The 24320-nt window shown below is 37.9% G+C and overlaps 1 protein-coding gene across 4 annotated transcripts in view; it reads right to left on the bottom strand.

Annotated features, from left to right (window-relative positions):
• TMEM209 (transmembrane protein 209) overlaps positions 1-22449 on the bottom strand; it is a 42213-nt gene extending 19764 nt beyond the window's left edge. For 2 of the 4 annotated variants that reach the window (XR_004033037.1, XM_030826263.1), the window contains exons 1-8: positions 22324-22449; positions 20927-21063; positions 20740-20798; positions 19470-19601; positions 18783-19030; positions 9511-9712; positions 2119-2294; positions 1118-1189 (exon numbers count right to left, since the gene is read on the bottom strand). Coding sequence is in view for 3 of the 4 variants with exons in the window: in XM_030826263.1 (XP_030682123.1) it covers positions 1118-1189; positions 2119-2294; positions 9511-9712; positions 18783-19030; positions 19470-19601; positions 20740-20798; positions 20927-21063; positions 22324-22326 (1029 nt within the window). In the remaining variant the exon portion in view is untranslated. Of the gene's footprint in view, positions 1-1117; positions 1190-2118; positions 2295-9510; positions 9713-18782; positions 19031-19469; positions 19602-20739; positions 20799-20926; positions 21064-21919 lie in introns of all 4 variants that reach the window. The other 2 variants (XM_003261328.4, XM_030826264.1) reach the window with 2 other exon arrangements.
• Between the last annotated feature and the right edge of the window lie 1871 nt (positions 22450-24320).

Genomic DNA, 24320 nt, shown 5'->3' on the forward strand with positions numbered 1-24320 from the left:
TTCAGATGAGGAAATGTATTGTATTTCTTCTAAGTAACTAATACTCCATCTGACTAAGACTTCATATTTTAAACATGTTGGCATTTTTAGACTAGCCTATAACAGAAACTACAACAAACTCCAGTTTCAGGAGATGATTTGACTCATTCATCCTTCCAACATTTACTACATGCATCTTAATTTGCCAGCTGTGACAAATGGTACAAAAGAGTACAGCTGTACTCTTTGGCTGTAACAAAATCATCTAACGTGTCCCAGAGAGAGGTCTAGGCCCCACCCTTATAAATTTTAATTGAGTAAGCCCAGGATTGCGTTCAGGAATTATCTGTAAAATGCCATCCAGGTTTCTGGTTCAAGAAAGTAGGCTACCATTTTTTCCCCTCTATTTTGATGCCCTATTTAAATAACAGTAAAAGGATAAAAAATGAGCACAAGTGATTTCAAAATAGTTCTAGAAGATGCAGAGTGGATCGATGAGTGTTGAAGGATGAAACAACAGAAGTAGTAGCCCCTTCAGAGCTAAGTGGAGTTCCGTATAGTGGAAGGGGAAGTCCATATGCCTAACAGAACCCAGAACACACAGGTACTAGAGAAGGTGGGAGGAAGACGTGGAGTTGGAAATAGGGAACTAACTCACTCTGTATATGGAAAAGTTGGCCCGAGATTAGAAGGTTCTTCTCCAGAAAAACAGAAATCATAATCTACTTTGAAACAGCTTCAAGCATATGTTGTCTTATCTCTCTAACTCTAAGTTTTCTGAGGGCAAGGACCTCATTTTTGTTTCCCCTCACAATTCTAGGTACATAAAAGGCTCCAATAGAAAAGCTCTTTGGAAAATAAAATTGAGAACTGGAAAAGGGAGGATCTCAATAACTAAACATATTATTCCTTTATCTTCTCAAAACATATCAATTCACTTAATATGGAGGAAGAAAAAAATCTCATGAAAATAAATACCATATAGTAACAGTCATGTTTATCCTTATATATGTATCATTCATACTGTACCTTTATAACTAATATTCTAATTTGTAATGAACTCTAAATGATATTCTAATAACATGCTTTGCATATTAAGAGGCACTAATATTGTCCAAAGAGTAATGTCAGAACTTACATTTCTAAATTTAGCTGTCCATGAATCCATATGATCAAGAAGTTGTCTATTCATAGCCACTCTTGCCCAAACCTATAAAAATTCATGTTTAAAATGAACAATCAGTGAGGAAAAATCTTGCTAGAAATCATCATTCTTTCTCCCATCCTAAAAAATATTTAATGAACTTTGAAAAAAAATTTCCCAAACATCAATATTCATCTAATTAATATTCAGTAATTTTCTTATTACTCACTTATAAATGCTGTTCACACACAGATTTATCTTTAAAAGTTCCTTACATTGGTATGTGTAAAGAACATTTTTCTTGCTTTTTTTTTTTGAGATGGAGTCTCGATCTGTTGTCTAGGCTGGAACACAGTGACGCAATCTCAGCTCACTGCAACCTCTGCCTCCCAGGTTCAAGCAATCCTCCTGCCTCAGCCTCCTGAGGAGCTGGGACCACAGGCGCATGCCATCATGCCGGGCTAATTTTTGTATTTTTAGTAGAGACAGGGTTTCACCATGTTGGCCAGATGGTCTCAATCTCCTGACCTCGTGATCCACCCGCCTCTGCCTCCCAAAGTGCTGGGATTACAGGCGTGAGCCACTGTGCCCAGCCCATTTTTCTTGCTTTTAAGAACAAAATAAACATTCCATATTTGGCATTAAAGTGACGAAATTACTGACAAATCTTCTAATCCAAATATATGTTAAAAGCAAGACTTCTGTATGTGTTAAGTACAATTATATACCTGAGAGCCTTTTTATAATCAATGTAAAAATATGCTTCAGGCAGGGCACTAAGGTGAACTGTGTGTCAGAGTAAAATGTATGATATAATTTAGTTTTTAGTTTTAGGTACACAAAGTAAGACAGGAGCTTTCCCACTGCCTAATGTGTGCCAGATTTATATTTCTGTCCAACAGAATGGATGATTACAGAAAAAATGTTCCAAAAGTAGAAGACTCTCTAGCAATGCATAAATCATAAATATTAAGTCACTTTTATTTTCCACTTACCTCTTCTGCGGCTTGTTTAGAGCTGAGATCGGCTTCATCTTTGTTAGCACATGGGGCCTGAGACCTACAGGCAAGCTGATACTGAAACTTCTTTAAAGTTTGTGCATAATCCCCCATAGAACGACTGTAGTTCCAGAAAGTAGGACTGCTAGAAGGAGAGGTAGAATCTGGGCTCCCTACAATTAATTGTTAAGATAAACAGTATCAGTGTGTCGTAGCAATTCTGACATCTAAAGTTAACACTTGCATCTAGGCAATGGCAATCCAGGAATCAGAAGACCAACCCTCAAGGAGATTCTCTTCTCCCCAACATAATTTTCTCTTTAGAGAACACAGTCTGCTTGTGATTAAAAATTTAAAATAGTATTTTCTGAGTCATATTAATTTAAGAGTCATAAGAACAATAAGCAGCCAAAGGCGTCTGTCTAGTTTTGTTGGAAAGTTAAGCTCGTTTCATTCTCTAAGACTTTTAAATCATTTAGTAAGAAACAAACAAAAGACATTTCTTTAGGAAATAAATAGGCTAAGCAAGTTCTTTATTTGAAATTTCTAGAAGCTGTTTCTGAATGGGATAACTATAGCCTCCTACTAAAAGATTACTCTCCTGGTAACAGGCTAAACTTATTTGTCCCTGTACTTTACTGTGTTTTATTTAACAGCCTGTGGTAATTCCTGAGTTGTACTAAAAGACTATCTGATGGTTATCCTTCTAAATTTATAAATTTACTTTTAAGAAATGTAAAAAAAAGTTCTATTTAGGAATGTACTCCTACAGAGGCCTCTGAACCAGGATACTCATCACACTTCAGGGTTATAGTTTTTGTCTGTGTTCCCAAATAGAATTTGAGCTCCTTGAAAGCAGGGAGCATTTTTTTTTTCCTAGCATCTAGCATAGCACCTAAATAAATAAGCAAGTTTTCGACAACAACTATATGGTATTTATGAAGGGCTTATATTTTCAGAGTTTAACTGATATAAAAAATATCAATTGGTACTTTATACCCTCAAACAAACTGTAAGTTTTTTATAAAAAAAACTTATAAATAGAAACAATTTTTTTTAATCTTAGCAGAATTCTAAAAGGAATGACTAGAAAATAATAAAACTCATTTTCCTTATGTTTATGGGTACAAAGAATTAGAAATCATCAAACAGATATGTAGCAATATTTCAATTCATCAAAATTTTGAAGGTTAGCTAGTCTTGTTAGGAGTGTTGGTGAACATTTCATGCTGGCATAAAAAGTTATATACAGTAAAGAAACATCACACTTTGTACGAAATTCTTGCAAAACTGACTTTAGTGATGAATTAATGTCAAGAAAAGCAGTTGTCAACCAACACAAATGATTTAATAGAGAACAGAAATGGAAAGTAAAAACATGGTCATAACAGAGCATAAAGTTATCCTATTTTGATTAATCATTGCGATTATTAACTTTAAGAAACCTAAGTTTTCTATGAAAAAACTTGTATTTGAGAAAAATTTCATTGAGGACTGGCTTTAGACAATGAATAGAAATAGGAAATTCTAGTACCTCTGGGCATTAGTCAAAGCAAAGAAAAAATGTACATAGCAAGTAATGATAAAATAGGGCCTTTCCATGATGAACACCACCACCACCACCACAACAGCACACAATCTATAGCTGGAGAACCTCAAAGACCTAAGAGTCAAAGCACATGGAGATTTGGAAATCTGGCAACACAGGAAACCAGACAACCTAAAACATCTCCCACCATAAATATCTAAAAACACTTATTAAATAAAATACATTCTTTAGGCCAGTGCGCGGTGGCTCACGCCTGTAATCCCAGCACTTTGGGAGGCCGAGGTGGGCAGATCACTTGAGGTCAGGAGTTCGAGACAAGCCTGGCCAACATGGTGAAACCCTGTCTCTACTAAAAATACAAAGATTAGCCAGGTGTGGTGGCGCATGCCTGTAATCCCAGCTACTCAGGAGGCTAAGGCAGGAGAATTGCTTGAACCCGGGAGGCAGAGGTTTCAGTGAGCCGAGATCACCCAACTGCACTCCAGCCTGAGCAACAGAGCTAGACTCCATCTCAAAAACAAAAAAAAAAACTCGGTCTCAAAAACAAAACAAACAAAACATTATTAAGATGAATAATGGAGCTTGCAAAAAAGGCTATGAATAGCCAGTGGTTAAAAATGAAAAGAGAATTAAAAATAAAAATAGCCTGTAAGAGGCTGCTGTGGCTGCTCTAGAGTATTTTGTAGGCCTTGAGAAATCTATCAGCTTGGAATTCATTGCCCAAGTGGGAAATGGAGATAAGGATTTGGGCCCATAAGAGGTAGAGAGTTGAGCTGACACCTTTCTCCTACCCCTAGTCCCTGCTCCTGGTAGAGGACCAGGAATCTCAAAGGGCCATGTTCTGAGTAGGTAAGAAGAAAATCTGTTCAATGGGACCAGGAGATAATGAAAGCTTGTCTGCCATAAGTTGTTGGGAGACTTAAAAAAAAAAAAAAAAAAAGAAAAACAACACCCTGAGATTTAAAAATTATAGACACAATTTCACATGGGTTTAGAGTGCCCATTTATACTACCTGTGAGGTCCAGGAATCTCCAAGCTTAGAAATTACTTAAGTTAGCTCAAAGTCAATAATACTCCTAAGGCACCTACCTGACAGACGCAAATATAAAACAGCTAGGAAGAGACAAGGCTTCCATCCAGCCAAGATAAGCTTACCAGAAACAAACAGAAATTACATCAATCACAAGGAAACAAGACTCCAGTTGTAACAACCAACAAGACAAAAATGGTCAGTATTTAACCTCCAAGAACTTTAGATAATTGAACTATTGGACAAATAACATTAAAAAAGTGTGTTTAAGCAACTGAGATAGAAAAAGGAACTGAAAACATGAGAATAAAAAATATTCTACAAAAACCTGGCATATTTGAAAAGGACCAAATAAAACTATAAAATGAGAACAAGTGGCTGAAATTAAAAAACTCAATGAATTAGTTAAATAACAGTTTAGATATTACTAAAGAAACAGCTGATGAGTCCACAGTGACTACACCAAAAAAGCTGGGGTGGGGGTAAAACAGAATGCTCTTCTTAGAGAAGAATGCCAAACTATGAAATGTAGAAATAAACAATTAGAAAATCTCCACTTTGGCTGGGCGCAGTGACTCACACTTGTAATCCCAGCACTTTGGGAAGCCAAGGCAGGCGGATCACGAGGTCAGAAGATTGAGACCATCCTGGCTAACACGGTGAAACCCCGTCTCTACCAAAAATACAAAAAATTAGCCAGGCGTGGTGGCAGGCGCTTGTAGTCCCAGCTACTCAGGAGGCTGAGGCAGGAGAATGGCGTGAACCCGGGAGGCGGAGCTGGCAGTGAGCCAAGATAGCGCCACTGCACTCCAGCAGGGGTGACAGAGCGAGACTCCGTCTCAAAAAAAAAAAAGAAAGAAAATCTCCACTTTATAATCACCACTTTATCAAGGGCAAGGATCATCAATAGATGCTAAAATCACTGGGTAAAAGGCTGTTAGGGAAACAGGACATAAAGGGAAAATCATGAAGAAATCCAGTTGCTATCACCTTAACCAAGTGATCCAATTTTATTATACATTACCGACAAAGAGACAAAGCAGCATCATGCATCTCCTGATGTGATACACTGAAAATGCCACCACCTATGTTGTATTCTTGCCAGAAAATAATATTTAAACGGAATCTAATAGTAACAAAATGATCAAACAGATCTGAATTTTCAAAACAATAGCCTCATCTCTTCAAAATGTAAATGTCATAAAACAAAACAAAAAAACCCCACAAAACCCAAACTATTCAAATGGTTTAGATTTAAGGAGACAACAGAAGCACAAGTAAATGCAATATGTGATACTGATTGGATCTTGCATCAATAAAAGAAAAAAAAAAGCACGACAAGGGTCAGTATTGGGTCAACTGGGGAAATGTGAATATGAACACCTGTAGTATCTTAAGCATGACAATCATACTGCAGTTATTTATTTATTTATTTTTTCTTTGAGATGGAGTCTTGCTCTGTCACCCAGGCTGGAGTGCAGTGGTGTGATCTGGGTTCACTGCAACCTCCGCTTCCTGGGTTCAAGTGATTCTCCTGCCCCAGCCTCCAGAGTGGCTGGGATTACAGGCTCGCGTCACCAGGCCCGGCTAATTTTTTAGTAGAGGCAGGGTTTCACCATGTTGGTCAGGCTGGTCTCGAAATCCTGACCTCGTGATCCACCCGCCTCGGCCTCCCAAAGTGCTGGGATTACAAGCGTGAGCCACTGCCCCCAGCCCATATTGTGGTTATAAAGGAAAATGTCTTGTTCTTAGGAGATGCATGCGAAATATTCAGGAATGAAGTGGCATGATGGCTGCAACTTCCTTTCAAATGATTCATCAAAAAAGTATGCATGAGAGAGAGAATATGAGGGCCTGGTTTTTCACTACTGGAGAAAGTTACAAATATGAAAAGTGGGGAGGACAGAAAAAACTGTATAGCTGGACTGGAATTGGAAGTAACATTATAAACTCACGGTTTTTTAAAAACATAGAATAACACATATAGATGTGTGTGTGTACATATATCTGTGTATGTGTCTATACCAATATTTCCTAGAGGACCTGGAGTAATGATACCTCAATAACAACAGTGTGCCCAGTGCCCAGATATTAATTTCTAAGTATCATTCTCCATTAAAAGGAATCAGGGCTCTTAGAGAAACAGACTGACTCTGGAGCTAGCCAGGGAAAACACAAAATGAGCCTGACATATTCTGTGGTGCTAGAAAGGTGGTGGGGGCAGGGGGATTAGCTCAAAGAATGATAGTGTCATGTCAAAAGAACAGAGAAGTCAGCTTACAGAGGATCCCACTAGCCCAATCTAAGACAATCAAATCACCAACATAAGTGACCTTTATCTTACAGAATATTCAACAAATAAATGTAAAAGGTAGCTGCACAATAATGTAAATGTACTTACCACCACTTAATTAAACACTTAAAATGGCTAATATTGGGCCAGGCGTGGTGGCTCATGGCTGTAATTCCCAGCACTTTGGAGGCCAAGGTGGGCAGATCACCTGAGGTCAGGAGTTTGAGACCAGCCTGGCCAACATGGTGAAACCCCGTCTCTACTAAAAATACAAAAATTAGCCAGGCATGGTGGCAGATGCCTGTAATCCCGGCTACCTGGGAAGCTGAGGCAGGAGAATCGCTTGAACCTGGGAGGCAGAGGTTGCAGTGAGCTGAGATCGCACCACTGCACTCCAGCCTGGGCGACAGAGCAAGACTCCATCTCAAAAAAAGAAAAAAAAAAGGCTAATGTTGTAAATTTTATGTATACTGTATTACAGTAAAAAAAAAAAAAAGGAAAAATGTTAAAGGAATAAACATAGAAGAAATGATGAAATTGGAAAGCTCCATGACAACCAACATAGTAATAATTTGAAGAATAATCTTAAAAGGATATTAGAACTAGTAAGTCAAAGTTTGATGGGGTCAGGCACAGTGGCTTACGCCTATAATCCCAGCACTTTTGGAGGCCAAAGTGGGTGGATTGTGTGAGCGCAGGAGTTCGAGACCAGCCTGGGCAACACAGCAAAACCCTGTCTCTACTAAAAACACAAAAATTAGCATGGCACGGTGGCATGCATCTGTAGTCCCAGCTACTCGGGAGGCTGAGGTGAGAGAGGCACCTGAGCCCTGAATTCAAGGCTGCAGTGAGCCAAGATTGCACCACTGCAACAGAGTGAGACCTACTCTCAAAAAAAAAAAAAAAAAGTTTGATGGGGACCAAGTATCTACATAGTTTTAGATAAGTAGCTTCCCAGAAAATACTTATTAATCATTTATTAATTTGCACAAAATGCTTAATTTTCGAAAACCCATGGGTACAGAAGGGCTAAAAGTATAGGGATAGAGATAGATATACCAGCCAGATACTAACCAAAAAGAAATTAATATAGACGTGTCAATGTCAGACAAAATAGACTTTAAGGCAAAAAGCCTAAGAGATAAAGTGGCATAATTCACCAGAATGATATTCACAATTCTGAATTTACATGCATTTAACATAATCTCGTATGTATATTTAGCAAATCTGACAGAACTGCGAGAAAACATTTAATGGAAGACAATCAACGGGAGCTTTTGGCACACTTTCTTAATAACTAATAGATAAAGCAGATAAAAATTAGTAAGATAAAGTATTTAAGAATACCATCAAGAAGTGTGACAGTGAACAAATATAGAGCCCCAAATTTAGAGACTCTGCATTCTGTTCAATATACCAAAGCCATTTACAGAAAAGTGATCACATAGTAGACCGAAAAGCAAGTCTCAAACAAACACAAAATTGATAGGTACAGATCAGATTCTCTAACCACAGTCAAATTAACTTAGGAGAAAAAATGTAACTAAGCCTTTTCAGGCTTGAAAATTAAAGCAACACCAATAACACTTCCAAATAATAATATTACTTCTAAATAGCTCCTAATGGGATAAAGAATACAAGTGAAGTCAGAAAATATCTGGGTATTACAAAGATGTGCCAAGGATACATAGGTTCTTTGTATTATACTCTGTATTAAAGTTTCGCTAGACTCAGAATATTTCAAAATTTTTTTAAAAAGCATGTATCAAAAATAAGAAGATAATATTGACTGGTTTCTGTAACATCTGTGGCACTTTCAGGCAAAATGAAATTAAAAATCACTGGTGAGACTTCAAGCGACACAAAGAGCCATGGTCCAATAACCGGCTTCCTCGCCACAGCTGAGTATTAGCGCCTAATATGCTTTCCGTGAAAGTTCCTGACAGGGAAAAACCATTACTCAGTTCAATAACCTAATTTGGTTTCAAATAATTGACTCTGTGATAATCAAATCCACCCCAAACAGATTAAGATTTGCTAACACTCTTTCCCAAGGTAAACTATAGGCTTTCAGGAAATACTAAAACGCAAGTTTTAAAATGTCCTGAAAAACAGCAGCGCTTCTCCAGTAAATACATGCTCTTTCAGCCTGCTCTGCCACCCCAACCTTCCAAAACACTACTTGAAAAAAGACAGCTATAATTTGAGTAAGTTCACTACGCACTGCTTCAAAACATTATTTTGTAGCCTCAACTTAAAATAGAAATTGTAACTTACCTTATATGAAAAAGCTTTCAATCTTATTGTAGGTTCAAGATTTCTTAGTTTAGCTATATTTCACTTTTAAATTTAGTGAACTTAATTCTAACTGCATAAAATAATGTTACATATAAAGTAAAACAAAACGTGCTAAGCTAATAAAGTATGTTAGTATGGATATTAAAATAATGAAAATAGTAGGTTAAGGATTGACACCAAAAATATGTATAGTAGATATAAAGAAAATATATATGTACCCAGCTTAACCCTATGCTGTTTCTCCTCTTCACTTCTAAGAAAAGTATCCAAAGTTCGTAGGTCGGTCATGTAGTCTTCTTTGTCAGTAGGTGAGTTGTAGACGGTAGGTGAAGAACGGTAGCGAGATCTCAATCCACTGCTCTCCACTGGTCCAACAGTGGTAGGGTATGGAGAAGGAGGAGAGGGGCTAAAGCTTGCCAACTATATAAAATAAAATATCTTTACTTTATTTTTCTTTAATTGAAATTCATTTTGGTTTTTGATTTAAGTAAAACACCTAGTAGAATGGCAAAAATCCACAATGCTGACAACATCAAACGCTGATGAAGTTGTGAAACAACAGAATCTTTCATTCTTTGCTGGTGGGAATGCAAAATGATACAGCCACTTTGAAACACAGTCTGGCAGTTTCTCACAAAAGTAAATATTATCTTACCATACGAACTAGTAATTGTGCTTAGTATTACCCAAGGAGTTGAAAACTTACATCCGCACATAAACCTGTATGTTTATGGCAGCTTTATTCCTAATGGCCAAAACTTGGAAGCAATCAAGATGCCCTTCACTAGGTGAATGAGTAAATAAACTGGCAAAATTAGGTAATGGAGTATTAGCACTAAAAAGAAGTGAGCTATCGCTGGGCACGGCGGCTCACACCTGTAATCTCAGCACTTTTGGAGGCTGAGGTGGGTGGATCACCTGAGGTCAGTGACCAGCCTGACCAACATGGAGAAACCCTGTGTCTACTGAAAATACAAAATTAGCTGGGCGTGGTGGCGCATGCCTATAATCCCAGCTACTCGGGAGGCTGAGGCAGGAGAATCGCTTAAATCCGGGAGGCGGAGGTTGTGGTGAGCCAAGATCGCGCGATTGCACTCCAGCCTGGAAAACAAAAGCGAACTCCGTCTCAAAAGGAAAAAAAAAAAAAAAAAAGTGAGCTATCAAGCTACGAAAAGACACAAAGCAATCTTAAATGCATATTGTTAAGTGAAAGAAGCCAATCCGAAAAGCTACACAGGTATGATTCTAAGTACATGACATTCTAGAAAAGGCAAAACTATGGCGGCAATTAAAAAAAAAAAGTGGTTAACAGGAATTTGGAGGAAAAGAAGAATGAATAAATGGTGCAGATTTTTTATTCTGTATGATACTATAATTGTGAACACATCATTATACATTTGTCCAAACCCATAGAACGTACAACACAAAGAGTGAACCCTAATGTAAACTATGCACTTTGGGTGATAATGACGTGTCAATGCAGGTTCATCAGCTGTAAGAAATATACCACTGTGAGGCCGGGTGCGGTGGCTTACGCCTGTAGTCCCAGCACTTTGGGAGGTCAAGGTGGGCAAATCACGAGGTCAGGAGATCGAGACCATCCTGGATAACATGGTGAAACCCCATCTCTACTAAAAATACAAAAAAATTAGCCGGGTGTGGTGGTGGGCACCTGTAGTCCCAGCTACTCGGGTGGCTGAAGCAGGAGAATGGTGTGAATCCGGGAGGCGGAGCTTGCAGTCAGCCAAGATCGCGCTACCGCACTCCAGCCTGGGTGACAGAGAGAGACTCCGTCTCAAAAAAAAAAAAAGAAAAGAAATATACCACTGTGAGGGGGTATACTGATTGTGGGGGAGGCTATGCATGTTAGTACAGGGGATGTACATGAGATCTCTTGATTTTGCTGTGAACCTAAAACTGCTCTAAAAAATAAAGTCCATCAAAAAAAAAAAAAAAAAAAAAGTAACTCATGGAGCCCAGGAGTTAGAGGCTACAGTGAGCCATGACCGTGCCACTGCATTCCAGCCTGTGTGATAGAGCAAGACCCTATCTCTTAAAAAAACAACACATGCATATTTTTAAAAATAGAAAGTATAAACATCTGTAACTTTGCCACCCAGAGATAATATAATCCTTTTTCATATTTTATGTATTTTAAAATCTCTAAAATATACATAGCTTTGTCAATGTTACGATGAAGATAGCTGTACATAAATCTTTGATTGAATTTCTGATGGCTTCTTTAACAGATTCCTAAAACTGAAATTATTTAGTGAAAGCATATTAACATTTACTTGATATACAAGAATTTTAAAAACTGGACATTTAATTTGCATTTCCCTATATTTATGACATTGAACACTTAAAAAATACAATTACTGGTCACTTGGATTACTTATTTTATTTAAATGTTTACTCAAGTACATTTATAACATTTTTCTATTGGGGTCTTATTGTCACTTCATATTAGTTTGCAAAAGTTAAAGATTAACCAGTCTTGTAATTGTTAAATTCTGTTTGAAAATAAAAAGGTTAATCCTCTTCCACACAGACTTCTCTTTTATTTTTAAAATTAACATATTACATCATTATATACACTGTATCTGGGCTATTATTGCATTAATTGGCCTATTTTTGCTTACGGGCCATAATATTTTACTTATTAAGTTTTAATGTCTATGGGGAAGTATCCTGTTACTCAAAATTTTCTTGGCTCATTTGTTTTTCTTTATTAACTTTAAAATCAATGAGTAACTTGCATAAATCTATTTTTTAAAAATGGTAGACTGGGACTGATTAGAATTGCATACATCTTATACATTAGCATGTAGGGAGAAAATCTTTACAACAATATCTTTTTATCCAAGAACATTTCATCCCTCTTCATCTAGCATCTCTTATTATTTCTTGGCAATATTTTGGCCCCACTTTACTTCTAAAGCTCAATCTTGGAATCTTATGTTTTTTAATCAATTATGAAAGGAATTTTGAAACCCCTATTGGATCTAATTGAATAATGCTGGCATATATATGACTGTGAGCTATTGATTTTGGATATTTACCGTATATCCAGTCACTTAACCAAAGTTTTTAATATTAAAATGGATGTTTTTAGGAAACAGCTTTTCAAACTTTAGATTTTAAACGAACTCTTAAATATAATGTATTAATAGATTTCTTGCATTGCTAGGATAAATTTTACCTGGTCATCAATTATTCTTTAAAAGTTATTTTGAAAAAAAAAAAAGTTGTTAATTTCTGTGAATTCAAACCATTATTTAATTTACAACTTTCACATTGTCCTATTTGTTTTTAAGTTTTTTCAGTTTGTTTTTTACAGATCCCAGGGAGAACTATTTTGTGCTTTAAGTTTTATGACATTCTGTAAAGTGAAATAGGTAGTGGTGTTCTCATCTTTTTTGTATTTGGTAATAATTCATATTGAATACCAAGTATTTAGGCAGTCATTATATATGTCAGGCAATGTGCTAATTACGCTTAAAATATACATTGTCTTATTTTATCTTTTCAATAACAGGTACATATGATTACTATATTCGCCTTATGAGTTTAGGTAACTTGCTGAAGATCATACCAGGATTTCAATCCTGTTTTCTAACACAAATTTATGTTAACATGTTGTTTTACTGGATTAGAATTAGCTGTTCATACCCCAGCGAAATATTAATAACTTTTAGAAGATGGGTAAAAGATACACAGGAGTTTACTATATTAAAACTGGCCTCTTCACTTTTGTGAGTTTGAGAGTTTCCATAATAAAAAGTCTATAAAGTAACTGTTTCTTCAAAGTTTAAAAGAACTCAGTAATAAAACTTAAGGGCCCTACAGTCTTCTGGGGATGTATTTGATGTATTGTTTTTAAATTTTCTCTCTCATTTTGGTTTTCTACTTCTTAGCCAATTTTTGGCTTTTTTTTTTTTTTCCCAAGAAAAGTAATGTATTTCATTAACTTTTCTAAGTTATTCGTTTGGTTCAACAGACACTGATGTAGCATCTATATTCCATATACTGTGCTAAGGAAACAAAGATGAATAAAAACACATAATCCTGTGCTCAAGAGGGTTACAGTCTAGAGGAAAAAAAGTGAACATTATTATAGACTGAATGTCTGTGTCTTCCCCAAATTCATATGTTGAAGCCCTAACCCCCAATGTGGCTGTTTTTGAAGTAAGGGGGTAATTAACCTAAGTGAGGTCATTGGAGTGGGGCCTTGTTCTGACAGGCTCAGTGTCCTTATATGAAGATACCAGAAAGGCCATAGCAGGGCAAAGTGGCTGTCCGTAAACTGCAAAGAGCCCTCACCAGAAACCAAACTAGCAGGGACCTTGATCTTAGACTTCTAGCATTCAGAACTATGAGAAAATAATTTCTGTCAGGCCACAAAGCCTGTGGCATTTTTTAATGGCAGCCCAAGCAGACTAATACAAGCAATTATTTTAAAATACTATGCTTTGTTTGATGTATCATTATGCAAATATTCTAAGGTGGGAATGTAAGATGGCACAGTGGCTACAAACCATGGTATGGGGCCAGGTGTGGTGGCTCATGCCTGTAATCCCAGCACTTTGGGGAGGCTGAGGCAGGAAGATTGCTTGAGTCTAGAAGTTTGAGAGCAACCCAGGCAACATGGCAAGACCCCATCTCTACCAAAACAAACAAACACCATACAGTGTTTCCTCAAAAAATTAAAAATTGATGCATAAACTCTACTTCTTGATATATACTCAGAAGAACTGAAAGCAGGGACTCAAACAGATAAGCTGTACAGCCATGTACACTGCAGCATTTGCTATTCCCAAAAGCCAAAAGGTGGAAGCCATCAATATATGAGTGGATAAACAAAATGTGGTGTATACATACAATGGAATATTATTCGGCCTTAAAAAGGAAGGGAATTATAATACATGCTACAACATGGATGAACCCTGAGGACATTATGCTAGTGAAATAAGCCAGTTAAAGGACAAATACTGTAAGATTCCACTTACAGATGTACTTAGAGTATCAAATTCAGAGAGACAGAATATGGTTGCCAGAGACTTAGGGGGTGGAAAAAGAGAGTTAATTCTTCAATGGGCACATTGTTTCAGTGGGGAGAGGATAAGTTCTAGAGACAGATGATGGTGACAGCTGCACAATTTGAACGCATTTAATGCTACTAAACTATGCACTTAAAAATGATATGTTTTATCACCATTAAACAAAGGATGATATTAAGAGTGTTTTCAGCAGAAAGAATAACTTAAAAAGATGAGTAACAACACAGAGACACGAAACGAAACGTTATGATAATAGCTATTCTCTGCTCTTACCATAAAATGTAAAAATATTCATTTTGGTTTAAACTTCTCTGTATCCTTTTCTAAATCTTCCATTTCAATTTCTCCTTAAGTTTATGTCTTATTTGCTCTGCTGATTTGACAGATTTGTCTATTTTATGGGATTTCCCAGGCACACAGAAAAAAGCTCTTAGATAACAATTCATTAACATTTGCTTTTATCATTTTAAAAACAGCTTTATTGAGATATAAATTCACATACCACACAATTCACTAATGTAAAGTGCACAACTCAGTGTGTTTTAGTATATTCACAGGATTATACAGCCATCACAATCAACTTCAGAACATTCTTGTTCTTCCTCCCACTAAAATCAATCCCCTTTTCTCCTTCCTTCCCACCCCAACTTTAGATAACCACTAATCTTCCTGTCTTTATAGATTTGCCCATTCTGAACATTTCATGTAACTAGAAGCATATAATATGTGGTCTTTCGTGACTGGCTTCTTTCATTAGCATAGTGTTTTCAGGACTCATCCATGTTGTAGCATATAGCTATCATTTTTTCTGTATCCTCCTTGTTGTACTCTCCTAATTTTGACCTGAATTCTGAGTACATCTATTTTTATTTTTTAAAACAAAAATGGGTAGGGCGAGGTGGCTCATGCCTGTAATCCCAGCACTTTGGGAGGCCGAGGTGGGCAGATCACTCAAGGTCAAGAGTTGGAGACCAGCCTGGCCAACATGGTGAAACTCCATCTCTACTAAAAATAAAAAAATCAGCTGGGCATGCTGGCGGGCCCCTATAATCACAGCTACTCAGGAGGCTAAGGCAGGAGAATCCTTTCGACCTGGGAGGCGGAGGCTGCAGTGAGCCGAAATCACACCACTGCACTCCAGCCTGGGTGATAAGAGTGAAACTCTGTCTCAAAAAAACCCTCCCAAAAAACAAAAATGAAACCATTTAAGGTTAAGAATTTACCACTGCATATAGCTTTTAGTATATTCATAAATTCTGATATTGAAGCATTCTGGTTTTCCTAATTTTAATTTAACCTAATATTTTGGTGAGTATTTTTAAACATTTTAGTGGTGTTTTTCAAACCTTTATTTTTAATTTCTAGTTTTATTTTTGTTTTGGTCAGAAAATACAACGTGTACAATTTCATGAACATCTCAAATAGAAAGGTACAATATTCAATAGTATTCTTATGGAGGTTGTCTTATTAAATTTTACTGCTCCAATCTTTTGTGTCCTTATTTGTTGCCTACTTTATCAGACATTGATAATGCTAAAGTCTTCCAATACAATTGTGTTTATTGATTTTATGTTTCTAAAGGTTTTTGTTTTACATTTTATAACGCTGTATTATTCAATATACAGGGATTGTCATTGTAGCTATTATTTCATCTTACATATTATTTCTTCCATCAACTTAAAATGACCTTTTGTCTCATATAATTCTTCCTCCTCTAAAGTTATTTGTTGTTAATACTACCACCTTATTTTTATGTTTTCCTAATATGCCTTTGTCACCTTTACTTTTGTATTTTTTAATTTTTTTTTGAGACAGAGTCTCGCTCTGTCGCCCAGGCTGGAGTGCAGTGGTGCCATCTCGGCTCACTGAGAGCTCCGCCTCCCCAGTTCACGCCATTCACCTGCGAGGATACCCTCCCGAGTAGCCGGGACTACAGGTGCCCGCCACCACACCCAGCTAATTTTTTGTATTTTGTTTAGTAGAGACGGGGTTTCACCGTGTTAGCCAGGATGGTCTCGATCTCCTGACCTCGTGATCCGCCCGCCTCGGCCTCCCAAAGTGCTGGGATTACAGGCATGAGCCACCGCGCCCAGCACCTTTACTTTCTTTTGATAATTTCCTGACACATCTTTTAAGATTTTAAAAACAGAAAGATTACTAAGATTACTAAAAAAAATCTCAATTCATTATTTCTTCCCTCTAATTTATAAATATAAAGATGTACAAGGCAGAAGAAATGACTGGAAAAGAGTGGGTACAAAGGGAGAGTTAACATAAGAAAAAAATTATTTCTTTAAAAATAAAAATTATACTTGATATTTTGGTGGTGTCACTTCTTTTGTACAAATAGAACACAAGCTATGATTTATCTGTTTTTGAAGCAAAAATGCAATAGTATTTAACATTTTTTGTTAACTCTTCTAACAATCAGTCCACAATGAAACTGCTACACACAGCACTAAAAACATAGCAAGTGAACAGAATCACCCAGAAAAAGATCTAATATGCAAAATCACATGTAATACAAAGGAGGCTCCAAGTCAATCAAGGTAAAAATAATTTATGATATTGGACAACTAGTTATCCATTTTAGCAAAAAACAAAAATGAGAAAATTATCATTTTATACTACGGTGGGGGGGAATCAATTCTGAAAGTGAGAAAATTTCTAAATTTAAAAACAGAGCAAACCACAAGGAGATAAACAGATAAGACTATTAAACATTTAAAGTTTCTCTCTCTCTCTCTCTCTATATATATATATATATAAAACTCTATAATTAAACAGCAACCCAAGAAAAAAAATCAGAGGATGCAGACTCAAAAAACAAGTGAGTAAAGAATGAGAACTTCCTGATCTAGCTATGCGGCTTTGAAATAAATGTATGTTAAAAGTTACAATAGACTACTGTCATGTTTCTTATTAGCAGAGATTTATTTTAAAAAAAAATTAACTTGATGGTCAAGAGTGTGGTAAAACAAACACTTCTACATTTCTGTGACAATGTAAATTAGTACAATTCTTCTGGATAGACACTCCCATCCCAAATTTATCAATAATTTTATGTACAGGGCTATTCAGTATACATTAAAAAGTTTTTTATAAATGAAAATGACTTAAACATTCAAGAGTAAATTATGGTATATCCATTAGATGAGTATTAAATAGCCATTAAACAGATTATTTTTGTGTGGCAGGACTATAATAATTTTCCTTCTATTTTACTTTTCCAATTTTCTATAAGGATCATATAGTATCATCTTGTGAAAAATTATTTTTAAAAGTCGCATTTGTCTATGAGTTATGAATTTTCACTACATATATACTTTCTCATAAAAATTTAACTTGTACAAAATTTTCAAAATTCTATTACCTGCCAAAATTAATTTTAATATTGGATAACCAGTAGTATGGAATTTCATTACAAAGAAATATGTAAATGTTTGAGAGACCGAGGAGGGCGGATCACAAGGTCAGGAGATCGAGACCATCCTGGCTAACACAGTGAAACCCTGTGTCTACTGAAAATACAAAAAATTAGCTGGGCGTGGTGGTGGGCACCTGTAGTCCCAGCTACTTGGGAGGCTGAGGCAGGAGAATGGCGTGAGCCCGGGAGGTGGAGCTTGCAGTGAGCCGAGATCACGCCACTGCACTCCAGCCTGGGTGACAGCGAGACTCCGTCTCAAAAAAAAAAGAAATATGTAAATGGATAAGGGCAGACAATGTGTTGGTTTCATCTCCAGAGAAGACTCCTCTTTTAACTAGCAGCTATAGAGATGTTAGTCCAACACAGTAGCGACAGCATCTGAAACGACCACTCTTCTTTTAACGCCCCTCTTATATTAATAATTTTATGCTTCAAGGAGTCAAAATTTCAATTTGTCAGTCCTGTTTCTATTAATTCTAAAAATTAGAACAAAATTTCACATTACTGTGGGAGTGGAAATGAAGGTTCCTACTATTCCATGGAAAGTGTCCATACTCAAGAATCATTTGTACTCACTGGAAAAAAAAAAAAAAGAAACTGTGTGACAATCCCAGCTTTTAGCTTAGAGGACACTCCAACATGATAAAACACACTAAAACTCTAAAAGGGTATACAAAGGCCTCACACGAAGGAAAGAAAGAGGGAAAACAGGAGTAAAAGCAACTAAAGTAAAAAATTATCCTGGTTTCAACTTGTTTTAAAGACTGCTGAAAGATCGTAGGTGGTGAACCTAAGTTTGTTATCTCTGCAAATGCTAATTTTTTCTCTTTCATTTTAAGATGTTGTGTTTAAGATATTGTGTTCTATTCTTGGTTTTTAAATGGGTGTTCTGGGCAAATCAAGTCTCAGTTTGCTCATTGATAAGTTTTGACTCATTAGATGATTTTTAGTATACCTCCCAATTCTAAAATAATGTGACTAGACAAGACAAGAGAGTCATTACCTTATTATAACCACTGACGGGTGAGTAGGTCACTCCAGGGCTATAAGAACCACTGCCACCTGAGGACAGACCTTGCAGCTGAGGGCTGTAACCAGTCATACAGCTGGTGGTGAACTTGGGACTGGTACTGGGCGAACGAGAAGGGCTGTAACTCAACACACTCTGACCCTGAATTGAAGGGGAAGGTGGAGCGGGAGGGATTTGGGTTGCTGCCAGATCATGTGGAGATCTAGTTGTAGTCTGTACAACTAGAAGGAAAAAAAAGAGCAACATATGTGTATGTACATTCAAATAAAATTATATGAAAATATATTTAAGCAACTAAATCTTTTTCTTCAGGGAAAAAAGTTAAGAGTTACTTGGTTGTTAAATCACAGAATGTATTATTACCAAAGGACACAAATTAGGTGTTTACCATTTCCAGAGCACAAAATTAGAAACTGGTTTGAACTCAGCAAGTTAGTTATTTAATTTTAATTGCACCTGAACAATGGAACAAACTTCCATGAAATAGTTGAATGTATACAAGTAGGAATGATAATCATTGGTCATAAGACAATTTATTGTATCCTGCTTAAGATAGCTGATGTCCCTTCCAGCTTTGAGTCTATGAAATGGGAAAATTAAACTGAGAAAGATTTATTGCCAACCTTTTCCCCACCTTTGCAAGAGATATAAAACACTCACCAGCTGTTTTCAACCCTAAAAGTGTTTGCTGTCCAGGACTAACAACCAGACTTGTTGGTGCCACAGTATATTTGAAATATCTCCAAAAATCAAATAAAGCATTAAGGCTGAAGAGAGATGCAAGGGCAAGCTCTGGAAGAGAACAATTTTTTTTTTAATAAGGGGGGTGAGGAGGGCATCTATTGGAGAACACAAAAACCCTCTATACTTAACAAACTAAAATTACCTTCTTATTCCTCATAAAAACTATAATTTAATGAATGTTATGTGTAGGGTGGCTGGGCACGGTGGCTCACACCCACAATCCCAGCACTTTGGGAGGCTGAGGCGAGTGGATCACCTGAGGTCAGGAGTTCGAGACCAGCCTGGCCAACATAGTGAAACCCCATCTCTACTAAAAATATAAAAATTAGCCAGGTGTGGTGGTGCACACCTGTAGTCTCAGCTACTTGGGAGGCTGAGGCAGGAGAATTGCTTGAACCTGGGAGGTGGAGGTTGCAGTGAGCTGAGATTGTGCCACTGTACTCCAGCCTGGGTGACGGAGTGAGACTCCTTCTCAAAAAAAAAAAAAAAAAAAAAAAAATTACGTGTAGGTCATTTACTAGTGAGTTTCAAAATAGCACTAATCCTAGCAACCCTGTACAATAAATATTTTCACCTTCATTTTAAATATATAAACCAACACTATTCAGAAGCCAAGTGACTCTTACAAGAGTAGAGAGTTAGTTAGTAAAGCCATGATTCTAACTGAGGTCTGCTGATTGCAAATCCCTTGCTCTTCCAACTATCTCCCTGTGAAAGACTTTAGATTAATGTGTATAGACTATGAAATTTACTTTAACATCCATAAAGACTCTTTATACCCAATGACTATGGAAGAGCAGACAAGAAGAGAGGAAAGAATGTGAAAACTGAGGAAGGCATCAATGGAGCAGAAATCTGGGCTGGTCTTGAAAGGTAAAAAGGTAGAGATGCAGAAAGGGCATTTCAGGAGAGTAATAAAAACAAATCTCACTAACCTCTAACCTTATTTTTCTTCACAGAACTCATGATTACCTGAAGTGTTGTTTATTAATTTGATTGTCTAATAGAATGTTCCTTTCATAATAGCAGGGTTTTACCTCGCTCTCTTTCTGCTGTATTCCCAGTTTTTACAACCCAGCAGGCAGTCAAATACTTGTTGAATAAGGAAATGTATACTAAGCTGAATTAAACCTGAAAGCAGTTTTTTATTGGTAACTGTAAGTTACAGTGAAAATTAATTACTTACCAATATACCAGAGGGGCCAGTATGTCACATTGTAGTATGAACTAATCAATTTTCCAGTCCTGAAAAAAAATTAGAAAGGCTTTCCAATGAACTTAAAAACACCAAAAATCAAAAACAAACACAAAAACCTGTGGAACCAGCCACTGGCTTCTTAAAAGTTTCACTTTTTTTGGACTGATCAACTTACATTTCAGTATATATCATTCCAGCCATAGATACATTTAGGAGTCCCCAGGCTAAGACCACTTTCCTAGCCTCCGTTTCTTTTCTCATCTTGATGGTTCTGTCAATAAGGGAAGCACTAGGGTGTGCCTCCCCCTGCATCTATGAAAAAACAAAAAGCACAGGAATTAACCAAAAGAAACTATTGCTCCATTTAAAAACCAAATTTTGCATCCCTTATAAAGGTAACTGAAACCGCATATACCTTCTCTCATCTTTAAAATGTTTTATCAAAACTTTTTCCATTTTAATATCAGTATATGGAAAGGGAACCCAAAATTATGTGTAACTTAATTGGCATCACAGTGTAATCAACAGAGAAGTGGCTGGTTATTTATTTATTTATTTATTCAGAGACGGAGTCTTGCTGTCTCCCAGGCTAGAATGCAGTGGCGGGATCTTGATTCACCGCAACCTCCGCCTCCCGGGTTCAAGCGATTCTCCTGCCTCAGACTCCCGAGTAGCTGGGATTACATATGCCGGCCACTGAGACCGACTGATTTTTGTATTTTTAGTAGAGAAAGGATTTCAACATCTTGGCCAGGCTGGTCTCGAACTCCTGACCTTGTGATCCACCCGCCTCGGCCTCCCAAAGTGTTGGGATTACAGGCGTGAGCCACCGCGCCCAGCCGTGGCTGGTTATTTAAGAACAATTTAATACTTCCAATACATAAAAATGTCTTATTTTGTAATTTAAGGGTTATGTCTAGAAATACTTTGTGTTTCGTCTTTGGGATATGTTACAAGAACTAGGCAAAAGGCTAATTTCAGAAACTCAGAGTATCAAGTTTTGGGAGACTATATTCCATATCTGCTGTAAGTCATAAAGACTCTTCTACATCCTCACGCAGACGCCATTACTATCTAAACGACTCTGCACTTGGACAGCTGTACTCCAGGGCTCTCCCTTTTGTGTGTGGATAAAGGATAAGGATTCAAGTTTTAGAAGGGCACGTACTCATGATAGGGTGGTGAGGGGAGTAAGAGGGAGAGAGGGGAAAACGTGCACTGTTTTGGTCCACATTTGGGATTTATAATTCCTTTCTTCAGCTAGGCTCAACTCTTACAGACCGTGCAAAACTTGTTCCAGCGACAAGCAGTCGTATCCCACAGAGGACAGAGAAATAGCTTTCGCGCCACTCAGTCCCCGCGTCCCAATTTCCCAGTCCAGAGCTTCCCTCCCCGGCTCCTCGGCACGAACTTCAGCAACCTTATTGCTTCTTTCTTCCCTTCCCCTAGAGAGGCGGGACGCCTAGCCACATCCCCCCTTGGCTGAACCCCGTACAGATCAGCAGGCGCGGAACTCCCACAACCCGCGTGGATTCCAAGACAGGAAGCACAAACATGACCCCGAAAACGCACCATGTCCTCCGGCCGGAAAGCGCAGGCTCGCGCCTCTCTCTCTGGGCACGCGCGAAGCCAAGCTCAAGAGGGTGGCGACCGGCAGGCGGCTCTGAAGTTACCGGAAGAACTTGGCAGTCTCTTCTCGCGAGAAAGGGAGGGGTCGCAGGCCCAGGCGCTCGGAGCGTTACCAGGGAAACAGGTCTCGGTTTTGTGGCTCCCACTCAGCTGCGGGAGAAAGCTAAGCAGCAAAATTCAGACCAGGCTCTGAACCCGCAGTAAAAAGTAATAATTATAAAAAGCTGAATTTTGTATCTATTAATAGAATCTTAGCTTCCCTAGGGCATTTATGGACTCATATGTGTAAACTGATTAAGTAGGGCGGCTCACCGCAGGATAGAGTGGCGTGATAAAGTGGCCAGACACCATCAGTGACAAAGCATTTCTTTCCCCTGTGTTAAAGTATCTATGTCAAGAGTTCTGACCCCATGTAAATTCTTTTTTTTTTTTTTTTTTTTTTTTTTTTTTTTTTTTTTTAGTAGAGACAGGGTTTCGCCATGTTGGCCAGTCTGGTCTCGATTCCCTAACCTCAAGGGATCCGCCCGCCTCTGCCTCCCAAACGCCTGCTGGCCTCCCACCGCCTTTTGGGATTCGTGGCCCACCGCACCCGGCCTAAATTCTTAAATAATCTGTTTAAGAGGGTGCAGCAATAACAAGCACACCCAAAATTTGTTTTATTGAAGTTGCTGGTGGTTTTGAGGTTAAAAATAATAACAACACATTTTCCTATGTATTTTTTGGAAGAGCTGCTCATCCTGAGGAAAAGGTTGAGCTTTGTTTTATTTAGCACAAATACCTACAAGTGTGCCGCTGAGCCAGGCGCACGGATATGGAAAATAAGAGCTTCCTGGTTACTACTCAGAAGACCTCAACCCCAGCAGAGGCCCACAGATGCATTTCGGGGGTAGGCGAGGTGGATGCGGTGCACCCCAAGGAGGCGCGTCCAGCCCAGCCCCAGCTCTCGTGAGCTTCCTGGAGGAGGTGACGCATTAGAGAGTCCAGAAGCCCAGGGCCTGGGGACTTGTTCTGAAGTGTACTTCCTAATAAAAACATTAAGCCATGTCACAATAAGCTAGTGGATTATTACATCATGTATGTCCAATGGCCAAAGTTTTTCCTAAAATGATCCTGAGATTAATACCACGTGGTATTGTATATTAATGAAAATCAGCAAGTATGCTGTGCTCTTTAAGAGCTGTTTTTAAGTAAGTTTTATCATTTTTAGATTGCTTTAGCAGCAATGTTTTGCTCTAGTTTTAGATTTAGAGATGAACTAACTTGAAAATTGTTCAAAGCGAAAGGGCTCAAGGTACAATCAAAATTAGAATACCGACCGGGCGCGGTGGCTCATGCCTGTAATCACAACACTTTGGGAGGCCGAGGCGGGCAGATCACGAGGTCAGGAGATGGAGACCAGCCTGGCCAACACGCTGAAACCCTGTCTCTACTAAAAAGACAAAAAATTAGTCGGGCGTGGTGGCACGCGCCTGTAATGCCAACTACTCTGGAGGCTGAGGCAGGAGAATCACTTGAGACTGGGAAGCCGAGGTTGCGGTGAGCCGAGATGGTGCCACTGCATTCCAGTCTGGGCGACAGAGTGAGACCCTGTTAAAAAAAAAAAGAAGTTAGAATACCGGTTTCCCACCCCCTCCATATGTGACTCTTTCCTAAGAAGAAATTGTATGCATTTGATGTAGTTCATAGTAGTTCATAACGGGCACATCTGTGTTTTTCCCTCTTAATATAATCTATAAGTCGTTGTGCATTTATTCAAGGCTTAAAAAAGAACACTACTCACCAAATGACAGCAGTATGTATTAGGGCTGCCATAACGAAATATCACACACAGGTGGCTTAAACAACAGAAATTATTTTTTTCATAATTTTGGAGGCTGGAAGTCTAAGATCAAATTGTCAGCAGGGTTGGTTTCTCTGAGGCGGGTCTCCTTGCAGACGGC

Source organism: Nomascus leucogenys, chromosome 13, assembly GCF_006542625.1.
Source record: "Nomascus leucogenys isolate Asia chromosome 13, Asia_NLE_v1, whole genome shotgun sequence".
In the NCBI taxonomy this organism is placed as follows: domain Eukaryota; kingdom Metazoa; phylum Chordata; class Mammalia; order Primates; family Hylobatidae; genus Nomascus; species Nomascus leucogenys.